General features: G+C 40.4%; 4 protein-coding genes and 24 non-coding genes across 29 annotated transcripts in view; 26 read left to right on the top strand and 2 right to left on the bottom strand.

The window, feature by feature from the left end:
• Positions 1–805: 805 nt before the first annotated feature.
• rnaseh2c (ribonuclease H2, subunit C) lies at positions 806–4890 on the top strand. Its single transcript, XM_054597354.1, has 5 exons — positions 806–895; positions 1220–1381; positions 1493–1605; positions 1791–1910; positions 2519–4890. The coding sequence occupies exons 2-5, from the start codon at positions 1228–1230 to the stop codon at positions 2534–2536; spliced, it is 405 nt and encodes a 134-aa protein (XP_054453329.1). The 5' UTR covers positions 806–895; positions 1220–1227; the 3' UTR covers positions 2537–4890.
• An 11-nt stretch (positions 4891–4901) lies between these two features.
• Positions 4902–8141, bottom strand: zbtb3 (zinc finger and BTB domain containing 3). Its single transcript, XM_054597353.1, has 3 exons — positions 8057–8141; positions 6248–7083; positions 4902–6111 (listed from the first exon to the last, which is right to left on the bottom strand). The coding sequence occupies exons 2-3, from the start codon at positions 7078–7080 to the stop codon at positions 5064–5066; spliced, it is 1881 nt and encodes a 626-aa protein (XP_054453328.1). The 5' UTR covers positions 7081–7083; positions 8057–8141; the 3' UTR covers positions 4902–5063.
• Positions 8142–8580: 439 nt separating this feature from the next.
• On the top strand, positions 8581–11598 carry trpt1 (tRNA phosphotransferase 1). 2 transcript variants are annotated; one of them, XM_054597349.1, is made up of 7 exons: positions 8581–8764; positions 8975–9056; positions 9556–9725; positions 10233–10410; positions 10564–10620; positions 10720–10830; positions 10931–11598. In XM_054597349.1, exons 1-7 carry the CDS (start codon positions 8696–8698, stop codon positions 10951–10953), a joined length of 690 nt encoding a protein of 229 aa, XP_054453324.1. In that variant the 5' UTR covers positions 8581–8695; the 3' UTR covers positions 10954–11598. The 2 variants fall into 2 exon arrangements, with proteins under 2 accessions (XP_054453324.1, XP_054453326.1); XM_054597351.1 differs by having other exon boundaries at positions 8729–8875.
• A 69-nt stretch (positions 11599–11667) lies between these two features.
• fermt3b (FERM domain containing kindlin 3b) overlaps positions 11668–26813 on the bottom strand; it is a 46717-nt gene continuing 31571 nt past the window's right edge. Inside the window, exons 4-15 of the mRNA XM_054597348.1 lie at positions 17564–17680; positions 17208–17376; positions 16781–16883; positions 16570–16677; positions 15828–15962; positions 15513–15559; positions 15216–15340; positions 14518–14624; positions 14160–14381; positions 13728–13852; positions 13047–13188; positions 11668–12562 (exon numbers count right to left, since the gene is read on the bottom strand). Of these exons, the coding sequence (XP_054453323.1) occupies positions 12383–12562; positions 13047–13188; positions 13728–13852; positions 14160–14381; positions 14518–14624; positions 15216–15340; positions 15513–15559; positions 15828–15962; positions 16570–16677; positions 16781–16883; positions 17208–17376; positions 17564–17680 (1580 nt within the window). The 3' untranslated portion in view covers positions 11668–12382. The remainder of the gene's footprint in view (positions 12563–13046; positions 13189–13727; positions 13853–14159; positions 14382–14517; positions 14625–15215; positions 15341–15512; positions 15560–15827; positions 15963–16569; positions 16678–16780; positions 16884–17207; positions 17377–17563; positions 17681–26813) is intronic.
• trnaw-cca (transfer RNA tryptophan (anticodon CCA)) lies at positions 18108–18179 on the top strand. The gene has a single exon. It is a non-coding gene; the product is annotated as a tRNA-Trp (tRNA).
• trnaw-cca (transfer RNA tryptophan (anticodon CCA)) lies at positions 18441–18512 on the top strand. Its single transcript has one exon. It is a non-coding gene; the product is annotated as a tRNA-Trp (tRNA).
• Positions 18771–18842, top strand: trnaw-cca (transfer RNA tryptophan (anticodon CCA)). Its single transcript has one exon. It is a non-coding gene; the product is annotated as a tRNA-Trp (tRNA).
• trnaw-cca (transfer RNA tryptophan (anticodon CCA)) lies at positions 19417–19487 on the top strand. The gene has a single exon. It is a non-coding gene; the product is annotated as a tRNA-Trp (tRNA).
• Positions 19749–19820, top strand: trnaw-cca (transfer RNA tryptophan (anticodon CCA)). The gene has a single exon. It is a non-coding gene; the product is annotated as a tRNA-Trp (tRNA).
• On the top strand, positions 20394–20465 carry trnaw-cca (transfer RNA tryptophan (anticodon CCA)). Its single transcript has one exon. It is a non-coding gene; the product is annotated as a tRNA-Trp (tRNA).
• On the top strand, positions 20727–20798 carry trnaw-cca (transfer RNA tryptophan (anticodon CCA)). Its single transcript has one exon. It is a non-coding gene; the product is annotated as a tRNA-Trp (tRNA).
• On the top strand, positions 21044–21115 carry trnaw-cca (transfer RNA tryptophan (anticodon CCA)). Its single transcript has one exon. It is a non-coding gene; the product is annotated as a tRNA-Trp (tRNA).
• Positions 21377–21448, top strand: trnaw-cca (transfer RNA tryptophan (anticodon CCA)). Its single transcript has one exon. It is a non-coding gene; the product is annotated as a tRNA-Trp (tRNA).
• trnaw-cca (transfer RNA tryptophan (anticodon CCA)) lies at positions 21706–21777 on the top strand. The gene has a single exon. It is a non-coding gene; the product is annotated as a tRNA-Trp (tRNA).
• trnaw-cca (transfer RNA tryptophan (anticodon CCA)) lies at positions 22024–22095 on the top strand. The gene has a single exon. It is a non-coding gene; the product is annotated as a tRNA-Trp (tRNA).
• trnaw-cca (transfer RNA tryptophan (anticodon CCA)) lies at positions 22357–22428 on the top strand. Its single transcript has one exon. It is a non-coding gene; the product is annotated as a tRNA-Trp (tRNA).
• trnaw-cca (transfer RNA tryptophan (anticodon CCA)) lies at positions 22684–22755 on the top strand. Its single transcript has one exon. It is a non-coding gene; the product is annotated as a tRNA-Trp (tRNA).
• On the top strand, positions 23001–23072 carry trnaw-cca (transfer RNA tryptophan (anticodon CCA)). The gene has a single exon. It is a non-coding gene; the product is annotated as a tRNA-Trp (tRNA).
• On the top strand, positions 23334–23405 carry trnaw-cca (transfer RNA tryptophan (anticodon CCA)). Its single transcript has one exon. It is a non-coding gene; the product is annotated as a tRNA-Trp (tRNA).
• On the top strand, positions 23661–23732 carry trnaw-cca (transfer RNA tryptophan (anticodon CCA)). Its single transcript has one exon. It is a non-coding gene; the product is annotated as a tRNA-Trp (tRNA).
• On the top strand, positions 23978–24049 carry trnaw-cca (transfer RNA tryptophan (anticodon CCA)). Its single transcript has one exon. It is a non-coding gene; the product is annotated as a tRNA-Trp (tRNA).
• Positions 24309–24380, top strand: trnaw-cca (transfer RNA tryptophan (anticodon CCA)). Its single transcript has one exon. It is a non-coding gene; the product is annotated as a tRNA-Trp (tRNA).
• trnaw-cca (transfer RNA tryptophan (anticodon CCA)) lies at positions 24636–24707 on the top strand. The gene has a single exon. It is a non-coding gene; the product is annotated as a tRNA-Trp (tRNA).
• On the top strand, positions 24953–25024 carry trnaw-cca (transfer RNA tryptophan (anticodon CCA)). The gene has a single exon. It is a non-coding gene; the product is annotated as a tRNA-Trp (tRNA).
• On the top strand, positions 25284–25355 carry trnaw-cca (transfer RNA tryptophan (anticodon CCA)). The gene has a single exon. It is a non-coding gene; the product is annotated as a tRNA-Trp (tRNA).
• On the top strand, positions 25611–25681 carry trnaw-cca (transfer RNA tryptophan (anticodon CCA)). Its single transcript has one exon. It is a non-coding gene; the product is annotated as a tRNA-Trp (tRNA).
• Positions 25927–25998, top strand: trnaw-cca (transfer RNA tryptophan (anticodon CCA)). Its single transcript has one exon. It is a non-coding gene; the product is annotated as a tRNA-Trp (tRNA).
• trnaw-cca (transfer RNA tryptophan (anticodon CCA)) lies at positions 26260–26331 on the top strand. The gene has a single exon. It is a non-coding gene; the product is annotated as a tRNA-Trp (tRNA).

Genomic DNA, 26813 nt, shown 5'->3' with positions numbered 1-26813 from the left:
TATATGTAATTGTTAAAAACTGATTGATACATTGCCTTCAGTGACAATATTGGATGATAATGCGACCTGGGCAGCCTATATTTTAAGTTTATTTTTTTTCCTATTGGCACATCCTACAGCCCAAACCATACGTATATGTTTAATTGCTGAATGGTTTATTTTCTTGTTTTTGTCAGTTTTTTCCTCCATAGCTGCGAAATGTGCTACAAAGCTCCAATTTCCCCATATATCACTCCTGATTTTCTGATAATGTCCAATAGCGCCCCTAAATGACAAAAATGTTTAAATGTCTGTGCAAAGGTTATGTGGTAAAATGGACTATTTTAGGAGGTGGTATGTATCACATAGAAAGCACCTGGAACTGGATCTTTAAACTTCATGATACCATATTGCTTTTATAGAGTATTCATTCTAAATGCCATAAAATCCCCAATTAAAAATGTAGTATTTTGGATAGTAAGTAATAATAATTATTTGATAACAGAGGTAAATTCCAGAAATGTCTGTGACCTTGACCAAAATAAGTGAATTAGGAAATGAATGGATTGATGGAAGTGCACACACAAATATTTTTTGACCAATTACTAATTACAATTTGATGGATATTAAAATTATATTAAAAAAAAATACACGAAAAATATTTGCTCTATGTACAGGAAGGAGAAAAACAAATACAATATCTAAGAAAGCCAGAAAAAAAAAGAAGAAAAAACTGTAAAATAATCCCTCAACAGGAGGAGGCGACGTCCTCCGGCGGAACATAAAAAACCCGCCAAAATATCTTACAGCGTAGAAGAAGACACGTTCGTCCAATCACAAGCTGCGACTGGCGCAAACCGGAAGAAGTCCAAATTTACATTTCATTTCACACAAGCGTTTTGAAAACTGCTTAAAGGTAATGTTGCAGTTGTGTTTCTCAAATCGATAGTTAAATCACTCAACAAAACGTTTGATAACGTTGAAGAGGATCTTAGAAAACTCGCTAATATGACAACATATGTCACAGAGATGGCATGCTGTTTATTTATGGGGAAGTCTGCTGGTTGTTGTCAGAGCTCCCAATAGTAAATGATCATAGTTATTCTAATTGGGGAAAACAATTATCTGTTGCCAGCATAAACTTCAGAGACAACTTTAATATGCACAGCAAGACATTTTGGTTTAAGTAGAAATGTGTAAGTTGTGGTTCTTCACGTTGTTTTTCCTTTTCCGTCTTCAGGTTGCAGGATGTCCTGTAACACCAGTGTTACTCGTGTTAATGTTTCATCTGTGGGTCAGGCACAGCGAGTCCCAGTCCTCCTCATGCCCTGTGAGATCGAACACAATGGGTCGGCCCAGGTCTCAACATACCTCACTGCTACCACGAAAGACTGCAAACTAGGTACACTCAGCCTCTCTGCCAGGAGACCAAAGCGTGTTGTTACTGGTCCAGTTTGCACTTCATAGTAAACAGTCTCCAACAACAGTCCTTTGTGCATTTTTCTCATTACAGAGAAGACGGTGTCATTCAGAGGGCGTGGGTTGAAGGGGCAGGAGCTCAGCTGTCCACAGGGGTACACTGGCTTGGTGCTGAAAGAGACCAACAAGCCCAGCTCTGACCAACAGGTAAACACCATAACTAAAGTCATTGTTCCAGCACTTAAACTATCTATACTGACCAGCATTCTGGTTCAGTCAGACATTACGCAAAGCACTGACTGCACCGGCCATAACATACGATTTTAGTGCAGGTGAGGATTCTGAGACTATGTCTTCATGAAAGTAAATAATGTGTGCGTATGTGTGTCAAGGACAGGACAGTGAAGGTGTCCTCTGTGTTTGACAAGCTGACCTACTGGAACCTGGAGACGCCTCCAAACTCTGACGACACAGTCGTCATGGCGATGGACTGGCCAGAGTTGGCTGAGGCGGTGAGTTCTTCTGCTTGGTAGCTGCCTTTTTAAAGGGATGTCAAATCAAAGACAAAACTATCGTGTTACCCAGTATTTGAAAGTTTGAACAATGTCAAACGATCAGTGGTGTTAATCATTAAACAGGATTAACAAAGTTTGGATTTGTGTTTGGTAAAGCACCTTTTTCTTCATTATATGTCCCAGTGGGGTTCCACTTTTAAGTAAAAGTTTGGTTTCCTGGTGTACTGTTTTTTGTTGTGAGAAGATAATCAAAGGCTAATCCAGTAGACCGATTCACTAACAATACTTTTAATTAAATGAATTATACAGCCTAGTAATAGTTTGATTCAGTAACAACTTAGTCTGCATGTAAAAATCTGAATTATTATAGATTCAACATTATTCAATTAAAAATGAGTTGTAAATTTGCTGTTGGGACAGTGTTGTGGCTCATCTTAATCTTCATTGTCATTTCATTGTTTTTCAGTTTAACAAATACTGTAAACATTGACAAAAGCAGCTACATTGACAACAATTTTTTATTAGAAAATAGTTTAGTAATGAACCTAATGAAATACAAGGACAGAAACAGATTTGTAGGATGATGATATTTTGTCTCTTCACAGATTCACGGGCCAGTATAAGACTGAAGACAGAGAAAAAAACTTTCTGCTCAGAGGTTGCGAGTGAAACGTAGTTTTCTGAAAACCGGTTCACGCCAGTCAAACATACGTCAACGTGTTCAGTGTTACTATTGCAGAGTAAAAGATGTAGTGTTTATATTTTTGTACGTTATTTTGTAGTGAAATAAAAAAATGACTGACCATGTGAGATTCGTCAAAACAACAATATGTTCACATTGTTTCTTTTGAACACATTGTTTATTCACAAAGTAACATTTAGATTCTGCATGATCACTGACTCAACTGTCCCTTGTGAGTATCCAAAACTCCAATACCAATCCATTTTCATTAGTACATACGGAAACTGTAATTCCAAAACATGTAATATGGTGCAGAACAACAAATTCCAAACTGTCAATTTAGGCACATTTAAAGTTTAAATCTAAACACTTAAAGAGAAAGCAGTATCACTATGTGTGTCTAAGTGTGCTCGTACTGTATATTCTGTCACATTACAGGAGAAACACTACAGAGGTAAAAGGTCACATGGGCAATTAGAAAAGCCAAACACATAAAGGGTGGATCCCCAAACTGATTCCCTCCTACCTCACTTCAACTGCAATACCACCATGATGGCTGAAAGCTGAATAGTGCTAAAATAATCTGACCAAATTTAGAGTAAGCTAATGTAAACAATCCTGGAAAGCCACTGGAAATGTATAACATGTGTCTCATGTAAAATTCATCAGTTTATTTTGCTGTTACCTCACTTAGGAAACTTTCTAATGAAAGACTTATTACTGCATGTTTAAAGGAGACAAAGAAAAGTGCTTTTGGCACAGCTGAATGTCTACTTCATCAGTAAAACTGTATGCTGCTATTAATGAACTGGCTTCATTGAAACTGATGCAAGGAAAAGCTTGTATTACAAGTTACCCTGCCTTCGCCCATTGACAGCTGAGATCGGCTCCAGCACCCCTGCGACCCTTAACTGGATAAGCAGGTTACGGAAAATGGATGGATGGATGGAAAATGGCACTACCTGATTCTAATTGTAGAATTGGTGCAGGTATCTGCTTTGATGGGGGGGGCTGTCAAACATTATTGTAACTAATAATCCTAATCACAATAGCTTTCCCTTATTTGCGTTTTGAGTTAATATAGAACATTAAGTGAAGGATGTCATATCTTCTTTAAACTCGTTTGAACATCTTCTAATTCTTAAAACAATTATGATTTTGATATTTTTTATACCCATGAATAATAAAATATATAAAAAATGTACAAACCTAAATTGCAAAATCCCTAATATATTTTTGAAGAGTAGCACAATAGAAAAAAAAAAAAATCAGAGGAGGGGGTGTAAACAAAACACTTGACAGTACAATGCTACTAGACTTACAATCAGTCAAACTTTGCTGGCAGAGTCACACACTGAAAAGGCCGTCAAACATTATTGTAACTAATAATCCTAATCACAGTAGCTTTCCCTTATTTGCGTTTTGAGTTAATATAGAACATTAAGTGTAGGATGTCATATCTTGTTTAAACTCGTTTGAACATCTTCTAATTCTTAAAACAATTATGATTTTGATAATCTTTATACCCATGAATAATAAAATATATTAAAAATGTACAAACCTAAATTGCAAAATCCCTAATATATTTTTGAAGAGTAGCACAATAGAAAAATAAAAATCAGATCAGTTTTAGGGTTCTAAGGAAAAAAACATTCAAACATGACTGCTGATATCACCGCCACATCGCTGGTGTTTACTCTGTGTGAGTGTGTGTGAGAGGTCTGGTATTTCTGCACTCATGGGGAAAAAGAAAAATCTGCAAGCTCTTGATTTATTTGCTCTGAGGCTTCTGGGCAAATAGCAACCATTTATCTAATATTGGTTGTGTTTGAGAAATAGACTGTTAAGAGGTGCGCCCATGAGGCATTTTGAAAACAACTGAGATGGCTGCAGCTGATGTGGAACTTTCTGTTGAAGACAAAGGTAATAACCAGCTCAGCACATTGTAGTCTGTTTATATTTTCCAGGACCTCAGGCTGTATTTTTTTCCCCCTGATTTGTGCAAAGTCCCATCCTGATGTGTTGTGATTGGCCATCTACACCTGGTGGACCTGGTCACTGTTCACGCAGCGCTACGTCACATGTTGATAACCAGTTAATAATGCCTCCTTGTGAAATAAAAAATTAGCTAAGAGATTCCAGACTAATTTGCATATGCAATTTGGTTTCAATAGAATGAAAAGCCTCGGTGTCTGCAGAGTGCAAATATAAAGCAATTAACACAATATGGAAAATGTGAAGATGTCACCTTGATCTTTGAGCAATTGGGAATGAAAAATTTCAAATCTTTTGACATTTTAAAGACCAAACTAACTTTTGAATAATCAACAGAATAATCAACATAAAATCGTTAGTTCAAGCTCTTCTAGATTTTGGTTAAAATGTGAAATTAGAGTTAAGCTATTATATTAATTTAGGTATGTGTGCAAAAGTATAGAAATAAAATAGTGTGTGTGTTTGTGTGTGTGTTAGCTAAGCGGTGGGGGTTGTGGTGGTAGGGAGGGCTCCATGTCTGCCTTGCTGCGTTTGGCGGGCAGCGTCTGGTCATGAGCTTTTCGTATGTGTCTGTACAGGTCGCCTGACTGTGTGTAGCTCCGGTAGCAGTAGCGACACTCATAAGGACGTTCGCGTGTGTGCACAATGGCGTGCCGCCTTAGCGTGTATGTACATGAGAAAGTCTTTCCACAGACTCCACACGTGGGGACGTCCTCTACAAAGTTCCCTATTGAGTCCTGAAAGTCCTGGAAGTAGGCAGGAGGGTCTGAATGCTGCTGAGCTGTGGACGACGGCATGAGGGCGAAGGAGGAAGTGTCTTGGGAGGAAGGGCCGGCACCGGAGGACGAAGAGGAGGGAGAGAGGGGGAAGGAGTAGTCATTTGAATTGGAGGTCATTTGTAAGAGACCCTGTTGGTGTGAGGAAAGAAAGTGAGGACTATGCAGCTCCTCATCTTCTTCAAACTCATCGTCTACTTCCATCACTGTCTCTCTGCTTTCCTCTTTCTCCTCCTCTAGCTCTTCGTCAGATATAACAATGGCCTCCACTTTGACTTTCAAATTCTCTCCATCATTGTAGTCTGTCCTCACTCTACCCATAGGAGGATGAGATCTGTCATTTCTAGTGGTGGGCGAAGCTCCCATATTCCCCTTAGGTCCCTTGAGGGTTTGAGTCTGAGGGGCAGACAGGAAGTCCAAGCTTTGGCATTGCAGCGACACAGCGTTCTGGATTCTGATCTGGGGAAGTGCACGCTGTGGTGGCGAGTGTGTCGGGTTTTGTGATGTTAGTGCTGATGCTTGGATTAACATGACCATCTGTTGTCCTGAACCTGACTTACCTCGGAGGTCAGCCTCTGAGGGTTTCCTTACAGAGTCATCACGTGGCAGTCGGGGTACGTCTTGCTGTGGGCTATGGGAGAGGGTGGATCCTGACTGGGAATAAGCAACCACTGACCGACCACTAGCCTGGCTCACTGGAACCAGGGAGGAAGAAGACGAGGAGGGCTGCTGGTTACTGCAATAGCTGGTGAAAGAAAAACAGATATACTCAAACAGCTTTTTAGTAACAACAAATCGTAAAAAACGTCTGTCAGTACACAAAGCCAAAACTTTTATTTCTTCAAGTTAATACAGTCTAGAAATACAAATCAAACATGTACCTGTATGTCTCAGTGGTGCTGCAAGGGCTGCAGAGTGCTGACACCTCTCCATGACCTCCAGTCCCAAACCTGGCGTGACCTCCCGCAACAGGGGCAGACCGGCCTGTGATGACGCCCTGCACCAGCTCTCCGCCTGGGGGCAGAGGAGGGGCGTCCATGCCTGGCTGCGTGGTATCAGCGAGGTCAGGGCTCAGAGGAGTCTGAAATCGTGCTTCTGATGAGCCCCCACCAGTCCTCCGCTCAGACTTCACAGACTCTAACTGACTTTTCCCCGTCATTGTGGATACTGATGGGAATGGTGCTGCTATGGCAACTGGATTCATGAGATCACCTGCCATGGCCACCAAAGGCTCAGCTCCACCGTCACCCCCACCCTCCCTCCCCGTCTCTATTGCCCTCCTGGCACCAGCGCTCTCTTCAGAGCGAGTGCTGTCTGCCTCAGCAAGAGGCCCTCGTCTCTGTAGTCGTCTCTTGCAGACTCTCACCACTTCGTTCATGTGCAGAAAACTTGCAGCTGCCAATATGTCCTCCACTGGTGGAGACTCGCCCAGCTGCAGCACACCTTCATAGACAAAGTCCAAGAGCAAGCCAAATGCAGCAGACGTGACAATGTCGCTGTCGAGTGTGACCGAGCTGCTGGTGCCGTTTCCACCGAGGCCCCCTGGAGAGTCTGAGTAGAACATGTGGAAGAAAGGCGAGCAGGAAGCCAAAACAGCCCTGTGAGCCAGGAAACTGGATGAGCCCACCACAACGGTGCAGTCACAGAGGAAGCCCCGCTGGCGCTGGGAACGCAGAGCTGACAGCAGCTGCTGGGAATGCTGGGGGAACTCCATCACCTGAGCAACAGAGGCGATCAAAATAAATGAAAGCAGATACACAAAGAGACAATGCTGTTGTCGCTGAAATAAATCACTACAGACAGCTCTGTGGTGCCCTGCATAAAGTATCTTGAAATGTATTTATTTTTTATATTTCTCTTGTGATTTCTTTGGAAAATAATATATTTTAACATTCAAAAAAGTCAGTTTATCTTAATTATCAAAAAATATGTTGTCTTATTTACAGCTAAAGGCATACCATGTAGATAGTTTTAGTTATAGTTACTGTTTTTTGGCTTCTTAGATGAAGGAAGAAACTGTCCTATTATTATGTGGTACTGTACATGCCATACTGAACAACAATCTGGCATTTCAGAGGAGCTAAAGATAAATTATGTTGTCATTATTTTTAACAACTGGGTACTTATTCAAATATAACGGAGTACATGAGTGTGACCATCCTTGAGAGCCACACACAGGTCATAAACGAGCATGCTCCCTGCTAGAAGCACTATTTCTGTTTCCTGATATCAGACAAAATTTTCCACTCAAAGTCTGTGGGCCAATTCAAAGGTCAGGCAACTATTACTGCCCCCAGTATATTTTTATTCATATTACTATTTGTGTCTTAGTCGCTTTGGATAAAAGCATCTGCTAAATGACTGTAATGTAATGTAATGTCTTATTTGTCCAGTGCACAAATGAAGTTCATCAGGGAAAAATAAAGTTATTAGAATTTGTCTGAGGAGCAGGGGGGAAAGAAAAGGAAAAAGGGCATCAGCTGCATTCGGTGGGTGCCAGAGCACAGACAGTTTTCTATCAGATAGCCAGTCTGCATTGCATGGGGTTAGTGTTTTCTCCACTGGAAGGACTTCCACTTTATCACGTTTTGGGTGAACTCAGGTCAGTTATCTGATAGTTAAGAATAACACTAACACACAACAACAGATTTTAGGGCACAAGTTGCAAAGTTAACATGTCAACAGCACACCTCCGTCAACGCTGTTCACTGACAGGTCATAGATTCACGTTGCGTTTCCATGGTGACCGGCCCGACGTCTTCAGCCCACTTCGTCTGCAGGTGAGAAAAACAAACATAGAAAATAGCATTAAATGTATTATAGAAAACCTGAATGATCCCAGATGGCTTTAATAAACAAGCAGCTCCAGCTCACCTATGCTAACACCAGTTAGCATACTTAGCTCTGCCTCTGTGTTTCCACAACCGGTTGTTTTCTTTCCACCAGCAACCGGATTTTTAATTGTTTTGTTATTTATGCGTGAGCTTTGAGTTACCGTAACACCGACAGCATACATTCTGATGTGCCATACCTCGTATTACTGTTAAATACGATGAGTATCTTCTTACCTGCAGCAGCTGTCTGAGTGATGTTTTCTTCCAGGACGATTGTAGTTCTTCTTCGTTGGTGCCGGGACACCGTAGCCCGCCCACCGCAGCGCCACCTACAGGCGAAAACTAGAGAACACACAGGAAGAGGGAAGCTGCACGTTTGTTTACAGAAGTGCGACCCTGTGAGACGTCTGGTTGAAGTAAAAATAAGTACAATTTATGACACAATATCAGACAGTTTCAAATGATTATCTGAATAACTGTGCTGCCTGTATTTAAATGGACAGTGGAAGAGGAGGAAGAGGAGGGAGAGGAGGGAGAGGAGGGAGAGGAAGTCGTGGTGGAGAGGTGAGATTTGAGCCATTTAAATTGGGATATTGACTCATCTGTTTGATACTTCAAGGACTGATATCTGACTCATGACAGCCCTGTATGGGGGCAGGCAGTATGAATTGTTAGGTATGGTAAAGTCAAGGTCCTATATTTAAACCAGAGCTATAATTAGATCTGAATTTGAGTGTGTGTGCCTGCTTTGACTGATGCCTTCTCCCCTACAAGGACAGAGATGTCCGCCTGTCTAAATCCATGTCTTATGCTCTTCGCCATGGAGCCAATCAGATGGGTCTTCAAATGGGCACAGGTGAGCTGCTCACAATCTGGTCCAGGCAGCACAAGTGTCCTCACCCTAATACTTTCACAAATTCTGACACAACTTTGTTAGGATTGCAAGTATAGAACTTTGATTCATTTTTTTCCATCAGAATATAAAGCATTCAAACAGATCCTTTCCTATGATCATCTTTGTTTTGGGGTAATCTATCGCTCTCAGTCTGGTTCAAACAGACATAACAGAAGAAAATGTGAAACTTCGCTTCATTCAAATTTGACACTGGAAATTATATATTTGGCAGCCTCATTTGAATAAATCAAATTTGCCCACCCAAAAGTCAAAGAACCTTATAAAACCAAGGTGATATTGTGGTTAAGGCTTACTTTCCTGGGCTCCTGCAAAACCAACATCTGAATGCTCAGTTTTACCAAATGATTGCATATTGTAAATGTATTTCAGTGCAGCGTGCAGGGCAAAGACAAAAAAAACATTGTGGAAATGTGACCACAGTCTACTGTTATCCTCACAGATGGCTTCATTTTTGTGGAGGAACTCTTGGCTCATCCGCAATTTCGCTCATTCTCATTGGAAGATGTCGAAAGAGTCGTGGCCACAAATGACAAGCAGCGCTTTAAGCTTTCCCCCCACCCGGAGGACGGCCGCCTGCAGATCCGAGCCAGTCAGGGCCATTCATTACAGGTATGGGGCTGTTTAATTTCATCAGCAAAACCAGTGTGCCATGATGTATAATCCCACTGAGTAGATTCTATATTTAGTATATACTCAATTTACATCAAAATTGCTTTGTGATAGAAACATTTATTGTCCTGTGGACCAACTAACTTCAATTTCAATGACTTTAATTAGATCCCACAAGAGCTCAAAACACACCCACATGTTGTTCCACAGAGTGCATGCAAATGTTATGAACCAATTTACACCTTTGAAATATAAATGTAAATCAAATTTTCAGATGACAGAGGCTGTTAGTCCTCTGACATTCAGTCTAAAAGGGAAATATAATTTAATTTTATAAATCAGTTTGAGATGAAGGCACAAAAAGAACATTGGTGGATAACACCAACTCTGGTGGTATAATGAATCTTCAACCTTGAATACATTTACTTCATTTGATTGTGTTATTTTTTTGCTCATGTGTTGCAAATATTGACATGTCTGCATCTCTGGTTGCATCGCTGTGGTCAGGTTACGGATTTGGAGCTGAAACCGGTCCTGGCTGGTTCTCCAGACTGCCCTGCTGAGGCTGTTCATGGCTCCTACCTTCGCAACTGGAGCTCCATCCAGCAGCAGGGCCTGAGCCGCATGAGGAGGACACACATCCACCTGGCACCGGGACTGCCAGGAGAGGAGGGTGTCATCAGCGGTAAACTGTGTGTGTGTGTGTGTGTGTGTGTGTGTGTGTGTGTGTGTGTGTGTGTGTGTGTGTGTGTGTGTGTGTGTGTGTGTGTGTGTGTGTGTGACAGAGAGAAGTCATCGGGACATTTAGACAAACGTGTGTCATTCATTTTCCCACCAGGCATGAGGAAAGACTGTGATCTAGCTGTGTATGTTGATGTCTCCAAAGCTCTTGCTGGTAAGCTCAGCCACAATTGACTGCTACCCAACAAACGTAATTCAGTCTCTATGTTTAGGCAAGAATCTCTCTTATTGTTTCATGTGTCTATCTGTACAGACGGAATTGAGTTCTTCTGGTCAGATAATGCTGTGTTGCTGACTGCGGGTGACGCAGAAGGAAAACTTCTCCCTAAATACTTCAGTCGAGCCTTAAAACTGAGACCCACAAGTAAGAAAAACTATCACATGGATTCACTCAAATTTAGATTCTTTAAAACATGGATTTAGAGCTGTTTACTTCACTGATGTCCTTTTGTCCTGTGTTTCAGGGAGCATCCTACCACTGCAGTAGCATCAGAGGATACTGTTGTTTGTCATTGGTCATAGCAGGAATCATCTGACTGTGCTAGCATCCTATGGTTGGTTGATGCTTATCCTGGTTCCCTGGGTATCGCAATGGGAGAATCCATTCAGAAATCATCTGAAATGGGACTAAATTGGTAAACTTTTCATTTTTGTGTCATTATTGAAAGCATCAGGACGGTTTTAGGGAGGCATACTTTGTTTTACATGACAAGTTAATCAACTTATGCTGGCAATGTATTTATAAATATAGAGACTTTGTTTTATCCTTTGCATTGTAAATGCTAAATAAACTATGGCAGAAATTGACTACCAAGATCATTTTACCATGCAGTTGTAAAATATATAACTCTGGTTACAAACAGTCTGCTAGCAACAACCAGCTAAGCCTTTAAATGTCTTATGAAGACGTACTGTATGTGTGGATAGTCACTTGACTATTTCAGTAAAAACAGGATACAGACACTGTGGTTTTAGTTAACGGATTCCTGTAACTGTTTCTTGTAAGATATGGACACGGACACACACACACACACACACACACACACACACACACACACACACACACACACACACACACACACACACACACACACACACACACACAACATGTGAGCGGAGATAAATGGTCAGAGGCTTCCTGTGTAAGAAATAACAGAAATTCCCACCACATGTCACGATAAGGAGTGAAGACAACAGAGAATGAAAAGTGAATTTCTGTATTTATTTTAACAAATGTTTGTTATCTATATGATTATTTGTGTTTGTCTATTCATTGCTGTTAATTCTTGGCTGTGATAATGTTGCTGCTGGCAATAGGTATGCAGCTCTGGACAAAGCAAGGCTTTCTATCCTGAGTGTCAGGAAGTCTGCATACTGTGAAGCGAAACAGAAAAGTTGCTGCTGGCTGATGCAACTTTTGATCTGACATTTCCATGAGTTTGAGTGTCAAGCCTGCTGATCTTGGACCTGGTGTCCAGCAGTTTGGCCCAGCAGCAGTCCATCCTGAAGTAAAGGGGATGTCAGCATGAGGACCACCGTAGTCTTGAACTGTCTGAGCATTTTTTCTATCCACTGATAGCTTATGAGAGTGTGTGTGTGTGTGTGTGTGTGTGTGTGTGTGTGTGTGTGTGTGTGTGTGTGTGTGTGTGTGTGTGTGTGTGTGTGTGTGTGTGTGTGTGTGTGTGTGTGTGTGTGTGTGAGAAACAAAGACTATATAAAAACTTGGATGGACTGACAAGGTGGATTGTAACACATTTACACAAGAAACACTGAATATCTAATTTTGTTGTACAATAATGGCGTTTTTGTAGTAGCGTGAATGGAACATAAAATCCAATTCCACATGGTTTTCTGTTGTTGAGACACACCAGGAGATCCGATGTGTTTTTTTTCTTTTGTGTTTGTGTGTCTTAGTCTCAGAGAGCTTCATGGCCGCCGGTCAGCTTGTGGAAAAGCTCCTCGTTGAGCGTGTCGCTCTTTGCACGACTGCGTGTCGACATGAAAATGTAGCCTCCAATGAACTCATGAACGATTTTGCAGTCGGCGGTCACGCAGCCAAAAGCAATGTTGATGTTGCCTTCAAACTCTATGGCCATCTGGAGGAGTCAAAAACAAAGTAATAGTAAAGCAGACATGAGATTCCTTTAAGACGAAAGATGAATTTTGAATTTGAAAAAATGTTGCACTACTGAAATTACAAACAGCGCCAAAATCCAATTACATTAGGTTCCCTTAAAAGATCAGCTCTGCACTGTAAGAACTGGAACACTCTTTATGGTAGGTCACTCTTGCACATCGGCAGCCTGGTTTAAAGAATACTTTGTGTATAGCTTAAGGTCATACCAAAATCTTACCTTACCTAAATTCGCCTGTTTTGACATTGTTTTAAGTTTTTACAAATGCTTTTCGATAAACTTTTATAAGATATTCTTATAAGCAGAAGAAACACACCTGGCAAACCTTAGCTAAAAAAGAACTAAAGAAACTTTGGCTCTTAAGCTTATTCATAACCGCATACTCCTAGAAACAAAGGTTTTAGACGTTGCAGACTGCACGCTCAGACAGAAGTATTGTTGTCACCTGTCGTATGTCCCAGTTGACGTTCCACTGTTTCATGTTGTTGTAGCGCCAGGTCTTAACCACATCACCCACGGCCAGGTCGATACGGATCAGACGGTTGGGAGCAATGCCTAGTACCTCGTCTTTACGACTGCCCTTAAACCTGTCGGCCGAAAACATCTTCAGCTTTAATCCTCAAAAACTTTGTGACTGACTGGAATGCTTGTTGGATCACACTCGGATAACACTTCTGTGTTTTCCACCATTAAAAGCATATTTACAATAATAGCACTCCGAGATAATGAACTGCCACTTTCTCACATCAAACAGCAAGCTTGTTTCAGAAAGTTTCCCCAAACCAGCACTAAATCTGCAATTCATCTGCATAGTTATGTGTGACTGAGACTAGAACAGCTACAAAATGTTTTGATAGAAACACAACACATGCTTAAAAACAATCTTCATTTCTGCCTGTGGACTTGAACAGTAATCTCTACATGTATGTTGCGTTAGAGTAAATGTTAACCTTCGTAATACTTACCGTATGTATTTATCCAGTTATGTCATTACCCAGTTACACTAATATTTTAACATTGACAGCTCTAGTTTTCTTACTTTGCATGATGACAAAAAGGTCATTAACTAATGCTTACTGGCATTGAATCATTTCTGAAAAGCTTTAAATTGAACTTGAAACTTAACCTGACAACCACGTATGCGAGTCCAAAGTCAGGCAGGGCTTGCCAGATCTGCAGGTAGCGCGCCACTGCATCTGTCAGTGAGAGCTGAGCCACGTTCTGGTAGGCGTCCAAGATACGAGGGGTCAGCTGGAGGAGCATACGCAGGGTAAAAGGTCAGATGTAATTATATTTTTGCTGCTTCATGCACAGTGTGTAGGAGTTTCAGCTGCAGAACTTTTCAGTTAGCAAAATCAGTGTGCTGCAGTCCAGAAAAATGATTAAGTTCATTCAATTTGGAGATTTGGGCCACTTCTGAATGTCATGTGCTGAACATAGGATCCTAAATGAAAGATTGGTTCGATCAAATAGTTCTGTACTCTAGCTGCCACCTGATAATAGATTATTACATGTACTATATTCATTATTTTCCGTGCCTGTTCCACCTCTCCTCTACCTGTTTGGCTTTGTACTTCTTATGGTAGCGTGGCGACACCAGACTGTGAGTATTGATGCTTTCATCGTTGGCAGGTGCATTGCCATGGGAACCGGAGCTGGTCTTTTGCATAGCCAGGAAGGAGCGGATGCTCTGGATCTCACTTTGGAAACTGCTGTCGGCCAGAGTCTTTCCTTTTGAGGCCAGTCGACACGCAGCCATCCACTGAGCGTACTGCTGCTCCTGGAGGGCGAGAGGCAACAACACAGAGTGGAGAGTGAGAGACAGTAAGACCCGCAAGGTTGTGGTTGGAGAGGTGAGATAAAGATAGAGGTGTTGGAAATGACAGGATGTCACATATCCACACACATGTCCTCACGTTTTCACAGCGCAGATAGACCTCATTCATGCCCTCAGGCGCTGGTATCAGGAGTCTGATTAGGAACTTCTGTGCTGTCACGTTCACGTCTGGAGCCACCTCACATCCTGTGTGCATAACAAATATCAAACCAACTCCCAATACTGAAATATGACATTTACAGGTTTCACATAGAAACGAAGCAAGACAACTGAGTCAGGCAACTGAGTCAGGCTTCCTTGACATTTTAATTATAAAGCCCACTTCAAGCCTGCTGAGTCACAGTTAATTTTCTCTCTTAATGTTTTCATCTGCATTAGTGTTATATTCGTTTTAATTTATGCTTCATTTTGTCCTTGAACTCAGAATCTTGTGTTAAAAAATGAGTCCTTGAGTGGTTTATAGTACTGATTAAGATTACCAGTGACTTCCTTAACTTCTGACAGACTGAGGAGGAAAACAGATGTGAGAGCAGCACTTTTTTACCATATAAGGAAAGCACTGTGTTTGTGTGTGTTTATCTTTGCTTGTAAGCATGTCTTAATACTGTTGCATTGGCCATCTCTAAGCAGAAATGTTACACAATTTACAGGTTGCTTGAGTATGACTGCTACTTCATCTGCCACTAATTCGTACATACTTATTGAAAACTGATGATACTTTGGTGACATAGCAGAACAGTATCTTAATAATGAAAAGTGCAATAATATATTCAGTACCTTTGAGGTTAATCTGTTGAATGGGCTCTCCGATGCTCTCCTCTTTGCTCTTGAAATAAGAGATGGAGGTATCTTGGAACTTGAACCAGTACTGCTTATATCCCTTCAGAGTCAGCCTCTTTGGCCTGAAACATGAAATCACATTGCTCATGGTATCTACTTACATTGGCTAAAAAATGGGGCAAAAAAGTGTTGTTGTTTTTTAGAAAATAGGTAATTTGTTCTATTTCAACTCAAAGATAGAAGAGGCCAACATCTGTTATTGATGCCGCTGGGTGGTGGGAAAATGAATGTCACCTGAATATCTTCAGGTAGTCATTGAGATCTGGTGCAGTCATGTTTTCCTGGATGAAAGACAAAAATGTTTTTCAGTGGACAAAAGATTACTTGTCTTTTGACTTCTTCCAAAATGTTTTTCTGTGGATTATTTTGGGGCTTTTCTGTATGTTTTAAATGAAATGAGTAGGAATGCTAACACTGTTTTAATCTGTCAAAATCGTTACATCAATAATTTAAATGAATACCCATTTCTGACTGTCAAATAATGAGATATTTAAATGATTAAGCAGCTGACTCTCAGTAACAAACGAGTACATTCAATATATAACTGACCAGCATCTCGGACGCTGAGCTGCTCTCTCCCTCCATCTTGACCTCCAGCGACTGCAGCGCAGACTCCAGGTCGTCCATGGCTGCATTGGAGCTCAGCATCTGGGGCTCCGATTGAGACACCTTACTGATGTGGTACTACGGGAGTTTGAGTGTAAAAGAGAAGAATGTGTACTGGATGATAAAGGATAAAACAACATAAAATGTCTGACTGTATCACCTGAATACTGGATTTTAAAAAAAAACATCACTTCTAAAAGTAAGTTTATAGCTTCAAGTCTATTTCCAAAGCAACTGAGTGGGAACTTATTTAATGTGGTCTGCTAATATGTGTATATAAATATCATAGAAGTCTAATTTGAGACCTGTATGATTGTGGCTTGGACTGTAAATGTTCCTGTTTTATTTGATCAAATAATGTAGTGTAGATTAGGCAACATTTAATAAATACATTTAAAGACAAACTAACTCAGAGATGCATTTATTGGACTAATTCAGAGTGTATTAAAATATATATTTCTATATTTAACCTGTCAAACTACATTTAAAATGATTAATCATATGTTTGAAAATATTCACATATATATATGGTAACATTTTAATTCTTGTAATATGTGAAGTTTAAAGCATTTCATGTTTAAGGAAATGCCCACTTCCTAAAATGTATTATTGTAACATGCTGTTTTCAGTGTTTGCATCCCCATTGACAGATATGTATCCATGTCAGCAGCAGTGTTTTTTGTACCTGTAGAGCTCCAAACAACATCATCTCCTCCTCGGTGCAGTCGATGTCCTCCAGCAGGATGGCCCAGCGCGCCTGCTCATACAGCTGGGTCAGACGCACAACATCATACTGCAAGGCAAGACGAAAAAATGACCGTCAAATCAAGAGACGAATGAAATACCAAACAAACATTGTGTATCTATAAAAACAACATGCACACACAAATACACACCTTGGGATCCATATCATAGAAGGCAAAGTATTTGAAGCGAAGCCAGAGTCTGTCATTTTCTTGGATTCCCTGCTGCATGAGACAACGGGAGGAGTCCAACCACCTGAGAGGGAAAGAGGATAAGTACATGTTTATGAGTTGTCAACCAACAATACAGTTGTGAGCAATAAAGATTCAACAGCTTTAACCACTGACACAACATGCCTTGTGGGTAATTGGTCTGCAAGCTCTTATTTTCCTGATACTTCTGAATTAGCCAAACAATGTTTAGACGTTCTGACAACAACGGATAACATAGTTTAGATTTTTACTCTGTGGGTGTCCAAGGACAACCTCAACAAGATGATGTTATTATATGTTTATCCGCAGACTGTTGTTGGTGTTGACATAAAAGACAAGTTTACCAAATTGATGTGTGAAGGCATACCTGCCGTTGATGTGGGCCTTGTCCACCACACTGGCGGGGCGGTACTGCTTGGCTATGACCTCGGGGGCAGGGGGAGGCTGGGTGACTGACAGCATCTTGTAGACGGCCTCCATCTGGGGTGAGTCGGCGAAGTGAGCAGGCATGCCATTATACAGAGAGGGTCGCGATGCTGCAAAGCAAGTGTAGGAGGGTTATAGTCAATTTTTCAGAGTAGGTGTAAAAATGGGATTTTTGACTAATAAAGAAGTAAATAAAATCTTTAATCTTATAAGTTTTCTGTATCTACTCTAAGTCTTAAGCCAACTTTTATTAAATGTGCATGTGTCAGCAGTGTGAATGAAGTGTAATGAATGTACCCGAGGAAAGGGGCACCTCGGTCAGATCGTAGATCTCCACAGCTGAGTCTTTATCCTTCTTCTTCTTTTTCTCTTCGATAGGCCGAAGGAGAGAGAGCTCCTCGGGGTGACGGATATCTTTGTAGGCAACAGAGAGAGAAAAAGGGACAAAAGTAATTAGCTTTATTAAACAGACTAACTATGTCCCACCTATACTAGTGACATGAATAAATATGAATAGAAGACAGCCTGATCACTATGGGAACGGCACATTGAACAACAGTACATGCTGAGACAATGGACGGCATTTCAAAGTGTTTTCGGTAATTGATTGATGAACATTTTACAACTGTGCATCACAGTATGCGGTGCATTTGTAGAACATCTAACTGCAGATCATGTAAGTATATTTAACTCTGGATTAGTATACCGCTGCTCAGGTTGAAGACGGTGGAGGAGCTATGAGAACAATACAACAAAAGTTTATAGTTGGAAAAACTCAAAAATGGACATTGAACGGTGTCCTGCCTCCAGCCTTGACCTTTTTGAGGGTGTAGTGTTCTTGGACTTTGTGGCGCAATGGTAGCGCGTCTGACTCCAGATCAGAAGGGTGCGTGTTCAAATCACGTCAGGGTCACTATTTGGGATCCCAGTATCTGATTTACATATGATGGTCAGACAGGATAGTGTCTTTCATCAAAGTCTGGAGATTCCCTCACCTCAGGAACTGGAAAATGGCCTCTGATATGCTAGATAATGACATGATTGTACCAACAATAAACACAAATTTATAGTTGCAAGAACTCAAAAATGGACATTAAACTGACAACAAATTTTTAAAACTATTTATCGGTGTCCGGCCTCTTCCCTTGACTTTTTTGGGATGTAAGATTTGTAAGACTCTGTGGCGCAACGGTAGCGCGTCTGACTCCAGATCAGAAGGGTGCGTGTTCAAATCACGTCAGGGTCAATATTTGGGATCCCCAGTATCTGATTTACACATGGTGGTCCAGATAGTGTCTTTCAACAAAGTCTGGAGAAACCCTCACCTAAAAAAATGTGAAATGGCCTCTGTTTTACTAGATAATGAAATGATTGGACATACAATAAAAACAAATTTATATTTGCAAGAACTCAAAAATGGACATTAAACAGACGACAATTTTTTTTTCATGTTCATCAGCGTCCAGCCTCTTGCCATGAATTCCTTGGGATGTAGGATTTGTAAGACTCTGTGGCGCAACGGTAGCGCGTCTGACTCCAGATCAGAAGGGTGCGTGTTCAAATCACGTCAGGGTCAATATTTGGGATCCCCAGTATATGATTTACATATGATGGTCATTCAGGATAGTGTTTTTCAACAAAGTTTGGAGAATCCTTCACCTCAAGAACTGTAAAATGGCCTTTCATTTACTTGATAATCAAATGATTGGAGTAACAATAAACACAAATTTATAGTTGCAAGTACTTAAAAATGACTACAATTCCTTTTTTATATTTATCAGTGTCCTGCCTCCAACCTTGACATTTTTGGGATGTAGGATTTCTAAGACTCTGTGGCGCAACGGTAGCGCGTCTGACTCCAGATGGTGCGTGTTCAAATCACGTCAGGGTCAATATTTGGGATCCCCAGTATCTGATTTAGACATGGTGGTCCAGATAGTGTCTTTCAACAAAGTCTGGAGAATCCCTCACCTCAAAAACTGTGAAATGGCCTCTGTTTTACTAGATAATGAAATGATTGGACTAACAATAAACACAAATTTATATTTGCAAGAACTCAAAAATGGACATTAAACAGACGACAATCTTTTTTTCATATTCATCAGCGTCCGGCCTCTTGCCATGAATTTTTTGGGATGTAGGATTTGTAAGACTCTGTGGCGCAACGGTAGCGCGTCTGACTCCAGATCAGAAGGTGCGTGTTCAAATCACGTCAGGGTCAGTATTTGGGATCCGAGTATCTGATTTATATATGATGGTCATTCAGGATAGTGTTTTTCATCAAAGTCTGGAGATTCCCTCACCTCAAAAACTGTGAAATGGCCTCTGTTTTACTAGATAATGAAATGATTGGACTAACAATAAACACAAATTTATATTTGGAAGAACTCAAAAATGGACATTAAACAGACGACAATTTTTTTTTCATATTCATCAGCGTCCGGCCTCTTGCCATGAATTTTTTGGGATGTAGGATTTGTAAGACTCTGTGGCGCAACGGTAGCGCGTCTGACTCCAGATCAGAAGGGTGCGTGTTCAAATCACGTCAGGGTCAGTATTTGGGATCTGAGTATCTGATTTACAGATGGTGGTCAGGATTTGTCTTTCAACAAAGTTTGGAGAATCCTTCACCTCAAGAACTGTAAAATGGCCTCTGATATGCTAGATAATGAAATGATTGTACCAACAATAAACACAAATTTATAGTTGCAAGAACTCAAAAATGGACATTAAACTGACAACAAATTTTTTAAACTATTTATCAGTGTCCGGCCTCTTGCCTTGACTTTTTTGGGATGTAGGATTTGTAAGACTCTGTGGCGCAACGGTAGCGCGTCTGACTCCAGATCAGAAGGTTGGGTTTTCAAATCACGTCAGGGTCAGTATTTGGGATCTGAGTATCTGATTCACAGATGGTGGTCAGGATAGTGTCTTTCAACAAAGTTTGGAGAATCCTTCACCTCAAGAACTGTAAAATGGCCTTTCATTTACTTGATGATCAAATCATTGGAGTAACAATAAACACAAATTTATAGTTGCAAGTACTTAAAAATGACTACAATTCCTTTTTTATATTTATCAGTGTCCTGCCTCCAACCTTGACATTTTTGGGATGTAGGATTTCTAAGACTCTGTGGCGCAACGGTAGCGCGTCTGACTCCAGATCAGAAGGTTGCGTGTTCAAATCACGTCAGGGTCAATATTTGGGATCTGAGTATCTGATTTACATATGATGGTCATTCAGGATAGTGTTTTTCAACAAAGTTTGGAGATTCCCTCACCTCAAAAACTGTGAAATGGCCTCTGTTTTACTAGATAATGAAATGATTGGACTAACAATAAACACAAATTTATATTTGGAAGAACTCAAAAATGGACATTAAACAGACGACAATTTTTTTTTCATATTCATCAGCGTCCGGCCTCTTGCCATGAATTTTTTGGGATGTAGGATTTGTAAGACTCTGTGGCGCAACGGTAGCGCGTCTGACTCCAGATCAGAAGGGTGCGTGTTCAAATCACGTCAGGGTCAGTATTTGGGATCTGAGTATCTGATTTACAGATGGTGGTCAGGATAGTGTCTTTCAACAAAGTTTGGAGAATCCTTCACCTCAAGAACTGTAAAATGGCCTTTCATTTACCTGATGATCAAATCATTGGAGTAACAATAAACACAAATTTATAGTTGCAAGTACTTAAAAATGACTACAATTCCTTTTTTATATTTATCAGTGTCCTGCCTCCAACCTTGACATTTTTGGGATGTAGGATTTCTAAGACTCTGTGGCGCAACGGTAGCGCGTCTGACTCCAGATCAGAAGGTTGCGTGTTCAAATCACGTCAGGGTCAGTATTTGGGATCTGAGTATCTGATTTACATATGATGGTCATTCAGGATAGTGTTTTTCATCAAAGTCTGGAGATTCCCTCACCTCAAAAACTGTGAAATGGCCTCTGTTTTACTAGATAATGAAATGATTGGACTAACAATAAAAACAAATTTACATTTGCAAGAACTCAAAAATGGACATTAAACAGACGACAAATTTTTTTTTTCATATTCATCAGCGTCCGGCCTCTTGCCATTAATTTTGGGATGTAGGATTTGTAAGACTCTGTGGCGCAACGGTAGCGCGTCTGACTCCAGATCAGAAGGGTGCGTGTTCAAATCACGTCAGGGTCAGTATTTGGGATCTGATATCAGATGATTTACAGATGGTGGTCAGGTTTGTCTTTCAACAAAGTTTGGAGAATCCTTCACCTCAAGAACTGTAAAATGGCCTCTGATATGCTAGATAATGAAATGATTGTACCAACAATAAACACAAATTTATAGTTGCAAGAACTCAAAAATGGACATTAAACAGACGACAAATTTTTTAAACTATTTATCGGTGTCCGTCCTCTTGCCTTGACTTTTTTGGGATGTAGGATTTGTAAGACTCTGTGGCGCAACGGTAGCGCGTCTGACTCCAGATCAGAAGGGTGCGTGTTCAAATCACGTCAGGGTCAGTATTTGGGATCCCCAGTATCTGATTTACAGATGGTGGTCAGGATAGTGTCTTTCAACAAAGTTTGGAGAATCCTTCACCTCAAGAACTGTAAAATGGCCTTTCATTTACTTGATAATCAAATGATTGGAGTAACAATAAACACAAATTTATAGTTGCAAGTACTTAAAAATGACTACAATTCCTTTTTTATATTTATCAGTGTCCTGCCTCCAACCTTGACATTTTTGGGATGTAGGATTTCTAAGACTCTGTGGCGCAACGGTAGCGCGTCTGACTCCAGATCAGAAGGTTGCGTGTTCAAATCACGTCAGGGTCAGTATTTGGGATCTGAGTATCTGATTTACATATGATGGTCATTCAGGATAGTGTTTTTCATCAAAGTCTGGAGATTCCCTCACCTCAAAAACTGTGAAATGGCCTCTGTTTTACTAGATAATGAAATGATTGGACTAACAATAAACACAAATTTATATTTGGAAGAACTCAAAAATGGACATTAAACAGACGACAATTTTTTTTTCATATTCATCAGCGTCCGGCCTCTTGCCATTAATTCCTTGGGATGTAGGATTTGTAAGACTCTGTGGCGCAACGGTAGCGCGTCTGACTCCAGATCAGAAGGGTGCGTGTTCAAATCACGTCAGGGTCAGTATTTGGGATCTGAGTATCTGATTTACAGATGGTGGTCAGGTTTGTCTTTCAACAAAGTTTGGAGAATCCTTCACCTCAAGAACTGTAAAATGGCCTCTGATATGCTAGATAATGAAATGATTGTACCAACAATAAACACAAATTTATAGTTGCAAGAACTCAAAAATGGACATTAAACTGACAACAAATTTTTTAAACTATTTATCGGTGTCCGGCCTCTTGCCTTGACTTTTTTGGGATGTAGGATTTGTAAGACTCTGTGGCGCAACGGTAGCGCGTCTGACTCCAGATCAGAAGGTTGCGTGTTCAAATCACGTCAGGGTCAGTATTTGGGATCTGAGTATCTGATTTACAGATGGTGGTCAGGATAGTGTCTTTCAACAAAGTTTGGAGAATCCTTCACCTCAAGAACTGTAAAATGGCCTTTCATTTACTTGATGATCAAATCATTGGAGTAACAATAAACACAAATTTATAGTTGCAAGTACTTAAAAATGACTACAATTCCTTTTTTATATTTATCAGTGTCCTGCCTCCAACCTTGACATTTTTGGGATGTAGGATTTCTAAGACTCTGTGGCGCAACGGTAGCGCGTCTGACTCCAGATCAGAAGGTTGCGTGTTCAAATCACGTCAGGGTCAGTATTTGGGATCTGAGTATCTGATTTACATATGATGGTCATTCAGGATAGTGTTTTTCATCAAAGTCTGGAGATTCCCTCACCTCAAAAACTGTGAAATGGCCTCTGTTTTACTAGATAATGAAATGATTGGACTAACAATAAACACAAATTTATATTTGGAAGAACTCAAAAATGGACATTAAACAGACGACAATTTTTTTTTCATATTCATCAGCGTCCGGCCTCTTGCCATTAATTCCTTGGGATGTAGGATTTGTAAGACTCTGTGGCGCAACGGTAGCGCGTCTGACTCCAGATCAGAAGGGTGCGTGTTCAAATCACGTCAGGGTCAGTATTTGGGATCTGAGTATCTGATTTACAGATGGTGGTCAGGTTTGTCTTTCAACAAAGTTTGGAGAATCCTTCACCTCAAGAACTGTAAAATGGCCTCTGATATGCTAGATAATGAAATGATTGTACCAACAATAAACACAAATTTATAGTTGCAAGAACTCAAAAATGGACATTAAACTGACAACAAATTTTTTAAACTATTTATCGGTGTCCGGCCTCTTGCCTTGACTTTTTTGGGATGTAGTATTTGTAAGACTCTGTGGCGCAACGGTAGCGCGTCTGACTCCAGATCAGAAGGTTGCGTGTTCAAATCACGTCAGGGTCAGTATTTGGGATCTGAGTATCTGATTTACAGATGGTGGTCAGGATAGTGTCTTTCAACAAAGTTTGGAGAATCCTTCACCTCAAGAACTGTAAAATGGCCTTTCATTTACTTGATGATCAAATCATTGGAGTAACAATAAACACAAATTTATAGTTGCAAGTACTTAAAAATGACTACAATTCCTTTTTTATATTTATCAGTGTCCTGCCTCCAACCTTGACATTTTTGGGATGTAGGATTTCTAAGACTCTGTGGCGCAACGGTAGCGCGTCTGACTCCAGATCAGAAGGTTGCGTGTTCAAATCACGTCAGGGTCAGTATTTGGGATCTGAGTATCTGATTTACATATGATGGTCATTCAGGATAGTGTTTTTCATCAAAGTCTGGAGATTCCCACCTCAAAAACTGTGAAATGGCCTCTGTTTTACTAGATAATGAAATGATTGGACTAACAATAAACACAAATTTATATTTGGAAGAACTCAAAAATGGACATTAAACAGACGACAATTTTTTTTTCATATTCATCAGCGTCCGGCCTCTTGCCATTAATTCCTTGGGATGTAGGATTTGTAAGACTCTGTGGCGCAACGGTAGCGCGTCTGACTCCAGATCAGAAGGGTGCGTGTTCAAATCACGTCAGGGTCAGTATTTGGGATCTGAGTATCTGATTTACAGATGGTGGTCAGGTTTGTCTTTCAACAAAGTTTGGAGAATCCTTCACCTCACGAACTGTAAAATGGCCTCTGATATGCTAGATAATGAAATGATTGTACCAACAATAAACACAAATTTATAGTTGCAAGAACTCAAAAATGGACATTAAACTGACAACAAATTTTTTAAACTATTTATCGGTGTCCGGCCTCTTGCCTTGACTTTTTTGGGATGTAGTATTTGTAAGACTCTGTGGCGCAACGGTAGCGCGTCTGACTCCAGATCAGAAGGTTGCGTGTTCAAATCACGTCAGGGTCAGTATTTGGGATCTGAGTATCTGATTTACAGATGGTGGTCAGGATAGTGTCTTTCAACAAAGTTTGGAGAATCCTTCACCTCAAGAACTGTAAAATGGCCTTTCATTTACTTGATGATCAAATCATTGGAGTAACAATAAACACAAATTTATAGTTGCAAGTACTTAAAAATGACTACAATTCCTTTTTTATATTTATCAGTGTCCTGCCTCCAACCTTGACATTTTTGGGATGTAGGATTTCTAAGACTCTGTGGCGCAACGGTAGCGCGTCTGACTCCAGATCAGAAGGTTGCGTGTTCAAATCACGTCAGGGTCAGTATTTGGGATCTGAGTATCTGATTTACATATGATGGTCATTCAGGATAGTGTTTTTCATCAAAGTCTGGAGATTCCCTCACCTCAAAAACTTTGAAATGGCCTGTTTTACTAGATAATGAAATGATTGGACTAACAATAAACACAAATTTATATTTGGAAGAACTCAAAAATGGACATTAAACAGACGACAATTTTTTTTTCATATTCATCAGCGTCCGGCCTCTTGCCATTAATTCCTTGGGATGTAGGATTTGTAAGACTCTGTGGCGCAACGGTAGCGCGTCTGACTCCAGATCAGAAGGGTGCGTGTTCAAATCACGTCAGGGTCAGTATTTGGGATCTGAGTATCTGATTTACAGATGGTGGTCAGGTTTGTCTTTCAACAAAGTTTGGAGAATCCTTCACCTCAAGAACTGTAAAATGGCCTCTGATATGCTAGATAATGAAATGATTGTACCAACAATAAACACAAATTTATAGTTGCAAGAACTCAAAAATGGACATTAAACTGACAACAAATTTTTTAAACTATTTATCGGTGTCCGGCCTCTTGCCTTGACTTTTTTGGGTTGTAGTATTTGTAAGACTCTGTGGCGCAAGGTAGCGCGTCTGACTCCAGATCAGAAGGTTGCGTGTTCAAATCACGTCAGGGTCAGTATTTGGGATCTGAGTATCTGATTTACAGATGGTGGTCAGGATAGTGTCTTTCAACAAAGTTTGGAGAATCCTTCACCTCAAGAACTGTAAAATGGCCTTTCATTTACTTGATGATCAAATCATTGGAGTAACAATAAACACAAATTTATAGTTGCAAGTACTTAAAAATGACTACAATTCCTTTTTTATATTTATCAGTGTCCTGCCTCCAACCTTGACATTTTTGGGATGTAGGATTTCTAAGACTCTGTGGCGCAACGGTAGCGCGTCTGACTCCAGATCAGAAGGTTGCGTGTTCAAATCACGTCAGGGTCAGTATTTGGGATCTGAGTATCTGATTTACATATGATGGTCATTCAGGATAGTGTTTTTCATCAAAGTCTGGAGATTCCCTCACCTCAAAAACTGTGAAATGGCCTCTGTTTTACTAGATAATGAAATGATTGGACTAACAATAAACACAAATTTATATTTGGAAGAACTCAAAAATGGACATTAAACAGACGACAATTTTTTTTTCATATTCATCAGCGTCCGGCCTCTTGCCATTAATTCCTTGGGATGTAGGATTTGTAAGACTCTGTGGCGCAACGGTAGCGCGTCTGACTCCAGATCAGAAGGGTGCGTGTTCAAATCACGTCAGGGTCAGTATTTGGGATCTGAGTATCTGATTTACAGATGGTGGTCAGGTTTGTCTTTCAACAAAGTTTGGAGAATCCTTCACCTCAAGAACTGTAAAATGGCCTCTGATATGCTAGATAATGAAATGATTGTACCAACAATAAACACAAATTTATAGTTGCAAGAACTCAAAAATGGACATTAAACTGACAACAAATTTTTTAAACTATTTATCGGTGTCCGGCCTCTTGCCTTGACTTTTTTGGGTTGTAGATTTGTAAGACTCTGTGGCGCAACGGTAGCGCGTCTGACTCCAGATCAAGGTTGCGTGTTCAAATCACGTCAGGGTCAGTATTTGGGATCTGAGTATCTGATTTACAGATGGTGGTCAGGATAGTGTCTTTCAACAAAGTTTGGAGAATCCTTCACCTCAAGAACTGTAAAATGGCCTTTCATTTACTTGATGATCAAATCATTGGAGTAACAATAAACACAAATTTATAGTTGCA

This window comes from Anoplopoma fimbria, chromosome 4 (genome assembly GCF_027596085.1).
Source record: "Anoplopoma fimbria isolate UVic2021 breed Golden Eagle Sablefish chromosome 4, Afim_UVic_2022, whole genome shotgun sequence".
Lineage (NCBI taxonomy): Eukaryota > Metazoa > Chordata > Actinopteri > Perciformes > Anoplopomatidae > Anoplopoma > Anoplopoma fimbria.
This window is presented reverse-complemented; position numbering and strand designations above follow the sequence as displayed.

Excerpts from the sequence above, each read along its gene's own strand:
- zbtb3 (XM_054597353.1), bottom strand. The coding sequence starts at position 7,080 with ATGGAGTTCCCCCAGCATTCCCAGCAGCTGCTGTCAGCTCTGCGTTCC. Across the intron at positions 6,112-6,247 it reads AGCACCACTGAGACATACAG|CTATTGCAGTAACCAGCAGC; the intron begins GTACATGTTTGA and ends TTCTTTCACCAG.
- rnaseh2c (XM_054597354.1), top strand. The coding sequence starts at position 1,228 with ATGTCCTGTAACACCAGTGTTACTCGTGTTAATGTTTCATCTGTGGGT. Across the intron at positions 1,382-1,492 it reads CACGAAAGACTGCAAACTAG|AGAAGACGGTGTCATTCAGA; the intron begins GTACACTCAGCC and ends TTCTCATTACAG. Across the intron at positions 1,606-1,790 it reads AGCCCAGCTCTGACCAACAG|GACAGGACAGTGAAGGTGTC; the intron begins GTAAACACCATA and ends ATGTGTGTCAAG.
- trpt1 (XM_054597349.1), top strand. The coding sequence starts at position 8,696 with ATGGACAGTGGAAGAGGAGGAAGAGGAGGGAGAGGAGGGAGAGGAGGG. Across the intron at positions 9,726-10,232 it reads GTCAGGGCCATTCATTACAG|GTTACGGATTTGGAGCTGAA; the intron begins GTATGGGGCTGT and ends CGCTGTGGTCAG. Across the intron at positions 10,411-10,563 it reads AGAGGAGGGTGTCATCAGCG|GCATGAGGAAAGACTGTGAT; the intron begins GTAAACTGTGTG and ends TTTTCCCACCAG.